This window comes from Penaeus chinensis, chromosome 34 (genome assembly GCF_019202785.1).
Source record: "Penaeus chinensis breed Huanghai No. 1 chromosome 34, ASM1920278v2, whole genome shotgun sequence".
Taxonomy (NCBI): Eukaryota; Metazoa; Arthropoda; class Malacostraca; order Decapoda; family Penaeidae; genus Penaeus; species Penaeus chinensis.
In genome coordinates, this window is record NC_061852.1 from 15,268,851 (window position 1) to 15,276,350 (window position 7,500).

The window sequence follows — 7,500 nt, forward strand, 5'->3', positions numbered from 1 at the left end:
GTGCAAACGTATAGTTCACCTTAATATATTGAGTCAAGTGCACTAACAGATGATTTACTGTTGAGCACAGAAGGGAAACCACTCTTCAGAAATTCCTTTCTCCTTCTCTTCCTAACCTCTCTTCTACTCTCCCTATCTTTCTCCTTCTTCAGTAATAACCTGATGCCTAAAATTGACAGTCCCATATATCATATCACAACACAAATCTGCTATAACTTAAAACGACTCTTGCGGTGTTTATAAAGTCCTATTTGACTTGAAATACATCTGAAAATGCAATCATGTGCGTCTAGTGTTCGAATGAGCAAGTTTATGAAAACAAGGGTTGCTTCGAGTTGGTTTAAAGAGAACCCTCGTGTAATAACGGGTCAGCATGGGCGTGGGTGTCATCCCCAAGTCACAAAGGAAAGGTTAACCACTTGACTCGTGAAGATGCGATACATACGAAATATTGGGGAAAGGGTATTCGACTCGAGAGAAAATAAACGCCGTGTAAAGATACTGTTAACATCAGTCCTCAATTCTGGTTTACCAATGCGGTTGTGTGTCCGCTTGGATTTTCTTCATTTGATTATAATATGGAAATAAATGTACTTATATTCAAATAACTTTTTTTTTTTTTTTTTTTTTTTATCATGCCGTGTTATATAACATATATATAATATGCGATATCTAAATTAATGAGTGACATCTTCCCAAAACAATAACATTAAATTAGTAAAAATGATATCTTAATACATATATATATATATAGATTATATTAGTAAAATCGACATCGTCCTAAAACAGATGTATACATTTAATTCGTATGTAGTATTTGATATCAATGACGCTAAAATGTGGTGAAAAGATCAACGGTGCTTCGAGGATCCCCAGTCTTCAGAAACAGCCAAGCACGTGTAAAGAATCCCATCAGGCAACCAGACGGCCGTTCAGTGACCCGGCTTGGTGGCGCGCGCGCGAGGAACTTTAACCTCTCCTGACCCACGACCTATGACCTCACACGCTCGACCTGCCGGTAACTTTCTAATTCGGGTTACCGCGTGTCACGTGTTGTGGGACGCGGAGTAAGGTCACCCTTTAATCGTCGACACGGGCCTTTAAATCACCATTAGCTGTTACAGGGACCAATTATTCTCCCCATTCCACCTCGCAGGAAGCACAGCCGGCGTCCGCTTCGAGAGAGGAACCCGGTGCTCACGATTAATCTGTTGTCACCTCCGACTTAAAGGGATGTTTGGAGTCCGTGCAAAGGGAGGCAATTAGCCGGTATAGTGGTCTTAATGGGGCTTTTTGTCAAATGAACGTTGGCGTGAAGATACATCATAATAGACGCACTCTGCATAAAGGCATGGGGTTCTATCATGCGTGACTTGAAGTATGTTTTATTCGTTTCCAGTATGTACACACACACACACACACACACACACACGCATATATATATTATCATTTGAATGTATAGCTATATACCAACACATCAACCGCTAAAGGAAGTAATTCTAATTGTAGATAAACAATGCATTAAAACAAACTTTATATTGTTTTTTTGCAATCTATATTTAGAATAAAATGAGTTACATGTAAAAAGAAATATTCTTCATTTCTAAACGTGCATATAAGAAAAGGATACAGAATCGTTGTGAAAGAAGTAAAATGTTAAAAACAGACCCTTTCGTATGCACAGAGAAAAGGGAATACCTGACGAACAACATTTACATTATAAACACTGGGCGTCGAGGACATTCATACTGGGAAAATTATCTTAAAGGACTGCCCCCCAAAAATACGTCTGACTGTAAAATATCTGATAAGAGAGGACCTACAAGACATTTAATTCTCGTGGTTTACAATTCATCGCGAGAGGGCAGCTTGCCACACCGATACTGGCTGCAGGAGGCGCTTCTCAGCACAGCGTCTCTCAGAGCAGCGAGGAGGTGGGCGTGTTCAGGCGGCACGTACACGCCCGCCAGCTGTACCACCTAGGATGAGGAAAAGAGGTTGGTTTCCACTAGGAGTTATGTCTCAAAGAGTTAACTAATGCTACATTATCCAAAAATCTGTAACATAATTAAAAGTTATGTCTCAAAAGGTTTAATAATATTACACTATCAAAAATCTGTAACGTGACTAGAAATAAGGTCTCAAACGGTTTATTAATAATGTTACAATGTCCTAAAATCTATAATGAGAAGTTATGCCTCAAACATTTCAATGTTACAATATCCAAAATCTGCAAGGTAACAAGACACAAAAGCACGTCTACACATGCTCAATGAATCGAAGCTTGCCTACGCCTGTGCAGAGAGCCGGGTGGGGAATAAAGAACTAAATTACACTATACTGACCACCCTCGCCGCTTCCACCTCGCTCAGGCTCCAGCCCAGCTCACACAACAGGCGCTCCAGGCACTGCTCCGACTGAATGGCTCCTGCAAGATTATATTCGTTTCTTCTTTAAATAAATTATTCGCCTCAAAACACACATGAGTATCTTCGTTATATATACATATATGTATATTAATATATATTCATATCTCCTTAATGATGGCAATAACTGATAGAATCAGGGAAACCAAGATGAGAATAAAACGATGACGATACTAAGTATAAACGATGTTAATATAAATACAAAAATAATGCTAATAAATGCAACACTGATAGTAAAGACTTTAAGACTATAACTGTGCCAATGATAACCCAAGCCGCATGAACTTCTATGACTACAGTACAACAGTAATGAAAATAACCTTGACAGAGTCTGACAAAAAAAAAAAAAATCCTCAAGCCGTGACGAGGAGACATACTACTCCACAATTTGGGGCAAAACAACAACAAAAAAACAACAGCAACAAAGGTAACGACAAAAAAAAACTACACGATCTTCACAAAAACTACCGAAATCAAATATACAGGAAATAATAAAAAGCCAACGGCTATTCACCTAGGAGCGTAGACACGAGACTGAGAACGAGATTGTTGTTCTTATACTTGGTAGAAGGTCGAACCTGGCTCACCACTCGCGGGTCCTGAGGGTGCAGAGGCAGGTTAATGGAGGGCATTTGGCACGGGGGGAAATTCAGGAAAAAGAGATAAAGGTAAGATAGGAAACGGGAAAGAAAGGAGGAGAGGTAGAGAGGAGGAGAGGGAGAGAGGAGGAGAGGATGAGAGAGAGGAGGAGAGGGAGAGAGAGAGAGGAGGAGAGGGAGAGAGAGAGAGAGAGGAGGAGAGGGAGAGAGAGAGAGAGAGGAGGAGAGGGAGAGAGAGAGAGGAGGAGGAGAGGGAGAGAGAGAGAGGAGGAGGAGAGGGAGAGAGGTAGAGGAGGAGGAGAGGGAGAGAGGTAGAGGAGGAGGAGAGGGAGAGAGGTAGAGGAGGAGGAGAGGGAGAGAGGTAGAGGAGGAGGAGAGGGAGAGAGGTAGAGGAGGAGGAGAGGGAGAGAGGAGGAGAGGGAGGAGAGGAGGAGAGGAGAGAGGAGGAGAGGGAGAGAGGAGGAGAGGGAGAGAGGAGGAGAGGGAGAGAGGAGGAGAGGGAGAGAGGAGGAGAGGGGGAGGAGAGGAGAGAGGAGAGGGAGAGAGGAGGAGGAGGGAGAGAGGAGGAGAGGGAGAGAGGAGGAGAGGGAGAGAGGAGGAGAGGGAGAGAGGAGGGAGAGGGAGAGAGGAGGAGAGGGAGAGAGGAGGAGAGGGAGAGGAGGAGAGGAGGAGGAGAGGGAGAGAGGAGGAGAGGGAGAGAGGAGGAGAGGGAGAGAGGAGGAGAGGGAGAGAGGAGGAGAGGGAGAGAGGAGGAGAGGGAGGAGGAGGAGAGGGGAGAGGGAGGAGAGGGAGGAGAGGGAGAGAGGAGGAGAGGGAGAGAGGAGGAGAGGGAGAGAGGAGGAGAGGGAGAGAGGAGGAGAGGAGGAGAGAGGAGGAGAGGGAGGAGAGGAGGAGAGGGAGAGAGGAGGAAGGGAGGAGAGGAGAGAGAGAGGGAGGAGAGGAGGAGAGGAGGAGAGGGAGAGGAGGAGGAGAGGGAGGAGGGGAAGAGGAGGAGAGGAGGAGAGGGAGAGGAGGAGGAGAGGGAGAGAGGAGGAGAGGGAGAGAGGAGGAGAGGGAGAGAGGAGAGGGAGAGGGAGATAAAGTGGGGGGAGAGGGAGATAAGGGGAAAGGAGGGGAGATAGGAGAGAGAAGATATAAAGTGAGGTGTGGGGGAGGAATGGGTAAGGATAAAGAGAGGGGGAGGGAAGAGTGGGGGCAAAGAGAAAGAGGGGGGAGGGAGGAAAGGGGGTCAACTCGAAGGAAGGAGTGGGAGGGTATGGGAGGAAGAGAGGAGAGAGACGGCGTGAGGGAGAGGGCGGCAGAGGACAGGGAGACAGAAGGACAGGGGTTGGGAGACCAAGAGCTTGAGAGGAAAATGGAAAGGGGGGGGGGGGGAGAGGTCGAGGGAAAGGGAGGAAGAAAGTAAATGATGAGATTGAGATGGAGCGAGGGAAGGACAGACAAAGGGAAGGGATGAAGAAAAGAGAGAGAGATAGGGGGGGGGGGTGAAGGACATGGAGAGAGAGGGGTGAAGGGGAGAGGGAGAGAGAGGGGTGAATGGGAGAGGGAGAGGGAGAGAGAGAGGTGAAGGGGAGAGGGAGAGAGAGAGGTGAAGGGGAGAGGGAGAGAGAGAGGTGAAGGGGAGAGGGAGAGAGAGAGGTGAAGGGGAGAGGGAGAGAGAGGGGTGAAATCAAGAGATAGATGGGTGGAAGCAAGAGAGAGAGGGGTGAAAGCAAGAGAGAGAGGGGTGAAAGCAGGAGAGAGAAAGGCGAATATCAAATATCACCACAACAACATAGAGACCAGTAAATTATACAAACCTCCTTCCTTTCACTTGCTGGATACACATCAGCATCATGGAACGAGGACTTAATGAGGTTGTTTTCCACGTACAATTCATTCTCGTCATACTGCACGTTCATTCGCCCTCCCATCGTATTTCCTGTCCAGATCATGATCAGGAATATGATTCTTAGTTGGAGTTTCGGTGTGTAATCTGTTGATGTCAAATTATTGTGGGATTATAATGATTATTGATGATGTTAGTCAGTGTCATGGTGTAGTTAATGTGTTACATGGTTCACGGATACTGTGGCAATGAACAGGTCTTATCCAAGCTTCTTTCATTACGTATAACATTGCTTTTATGGTAAGTCACTGTCAGTAGAGTCAAGTATTACAGTTCACTAAATTTCGTTTTATAATGAATAGACCTAGCATCCTTGCCCATTGAACATACGCATAGTCATATCCATATGTGCATTTGAAAAGCGCAAAATCTAGCGGAGTCATTTTCCCAAACTGTGATGATTTCACTTAACATTGTGTACAGTCAGGAAGTCGGTCATTTACCCACCGGATCCGCCCCCCCCCCCCCCCCACATTCCTTTGGACCTGGTGAGTATTTCCCTACCAAGGTCTATATAAATATACTTCTGTAGACCTTGCATTCCACTGCGTTGAATTTTGTGACAGCGGACATTCCCCCGCTTGGAGTTTCGTGCTAAAGAGCATTCCACTACTTATGGTTTGCTGTTGCAGTTTATAAGTTATTGATTCATTATATCGTTTTGTTTTCGTTTGCCCTTTCCCTACGATAATAAGGAATCAAGGAAAAATGTTTACAAGTGATTCATCAACTCTCTATAATCTTATGCATAACAATTGATGATCGATTGATGAGCTGAATAAAAATGCCCAACGTGTAAACATCAAGTTTCATTGTGGATATGAAGGTGATATGACGATTACTTATTTTCGATATATGTACTATATACGTCGAGGAAAAAGACTAGGAATTTATTGCCAGGAATGAGGTCGACTTAGATTACACACACGCTGTGAGATCAGGTAAGAGGAATTCACTTTACTTTGCAGCCTTAACAGGTAAGAGATCAGACTACGGCCGCCGGATACCGTGAAGTTATTTAAGGATAAACCAGATGGATGAGGCACGATTTGACATCAGTTCCCGTACTATATGACTGAATAATATATTTTTCCGTTCCTGTGACAAGGTTCTGCAGTCTGATAATAAATAATTTAACAGCTTATAAATACAATTTCTTGTTTCTTTCATATCGAAAGAAGTGATAACAAGTAAATGGTAATATAAGACACTATCACAGTAATTTGAACATTAGTACAAATATCTTTCGAAACAATTTTGATATTTTTCTGCATGAAATCCACTGCTTTCAACGATTCGAGGCATTGTTCCTTGTGCAAATGAATCGGTTAGGAGATAAGATCACCATCTCCATTGAAAATCTTGATTTGATAGTTTCAATAGCAAGGGAGGGCATGATATATATCAGGGAAATTATGGAGTAAAACAGGACCCCCATGGTTGTTAAACAAAACGTCCTAACCCAACATCAAACTTCACCTAACACGGTAGTGTATATTCCCTACGACCCCTGGACCCCCGTGGTAATATGTGCTTCTAGAATTCACCCTCGCAATGTAAACAAGATGAGCGACTTTGCCAAAATTGGGGGATCTTCTCTTTTCTTTTACGTATAGCACCCTTGGGAAGCATTTATACACACATTGCCAAAATAGTACTTTTTCTTGGTTTGTATTGTTCTATCATTTCATGTAGGTTATATTACCCAACTCTACTACTATCTTATACTACTACATATTGTCCAACTTTACTCTATACCATATGGTTGTGGGAAATCAACTAAACCGGCAAAGGTTAGCAAAAATACGTAGAAATGCCCGCCTGGCAAAAAATAAATATCGGTGGGGGGGGGGGGGCATGTATAATTCTTAAACTACATGATGAATTTGGGCAAGAAATCCCGTTTAAACTTCTTACATCATCACAGACCCCAGACGCACATCTTATAATCAATATGGTTTCAGTCCATTTCAATTTGCATCCCATTCTTTGCCTCTGTATTAATCTCAAGATGCAAACGAAGGCGATAAAACAAACAAACCTTCTTCCCAAGCAATCTAATATCAATCATCTTCATCCTACACACACGCACAAACACACAAACATATAAAACGGAAACTTACCAATCATATCGCTGGACCAAAGAGAACAAAAATATTTCGGAAATCCAAGTGAAGATTAAACAACCACTCTCTTATTTTCTTCTCTTATAGGAATTTAGACCATCCCGTAGTCTATACTCCCGGACCACACTCAAGAGTTCAATAAGGAAAACGGTTCACATTGCGTTACGAATTCACACGCTCTGCCTTGGCTCTCTCCCTCACACCTTGCTCTCGCACTACCCTCAAAACAATAGCGAGGAGCCGAAAATCCATCTCGGTGTCCCTTCACTCAACCGCTTTTGTTTACACTCACAACAGGTAAACAGAAAATCTTGACTTGACTGCTTGTTTGGCGTAATGAGTCTTCGGGAAATGGGCGAAGGGCCTCGTTTTGTCAGCGGTATAAGTTGTTGGGGAAGAATGGCTTCAAAAATTGCGTGGTTGCTTTACTATATGGATGTGTCATCTCCGAGTAATTGCAT

General features: G+C 43.8%; 1 protein-coding gene across 2 annotated transcripts; it reads right to left on the reverse strand.

Annotated features, from left to right (window-relative positions):
* Positions 1-1,536: 1,536 nt before the first annotated feature.
* LOC125043909 lies at positions 1,537-7,288 on the reverse strand. Of its 2 annotated transcripts, none has more exons than XM_047640287.1 (5): positions 7,037-7,288; positions 4,825-4,946; positions 2,941-3,025; positions 2,346-2,428; positions 1,537-1,979 (listed from the first exon to the last, which is right to left on the reverse strand). In XM_047640287.1, exons 1-5 carry the CDS (start codon positions 7,041-7,043, stop codon positions 1,845-1,847), a joined length of 432 nt encoding a protein of 143 aa, XP_047496243.1. In that variant the 5' UTR covers positions 7,044-7,288; the 3' UTR covers positions 1,537-1,844. The 2 variants fall into 2 exon arrangements, with proteins under 2 accessions (XP_047496243.1, XP_047496242.1); XM_047640286.1 differs by having other exon boundaries at positions 4,825-5,000; positions 7,037-7,287.
* Between the last annotated feature and the right edge of the window lie 212 nt (positions 7,289-7,500).

What these genes read in the sequence shown, in the direction of transcription:
- LOC125043909 (XM_047640286.1), bottom strand. An exon ending in CAGCAAGTGAAAGGAAGGAG is followed by an intron (nt 3,026 to 4,824) that starts GTTTGTATAATT and finishes CTGCACCCTCAG; the next exon opens with GACCCGCGAGTGGTGAGCCA. An exon ending in AGGTGGAAGCGGCGAGGGTG is followed by an intron (nt 1,980 to 2,345) that starts GTCAGTATAGTG and finishes TCCTCATCCTAG; the next exon opens with GTGGTACAGCTGGCGGGCGT.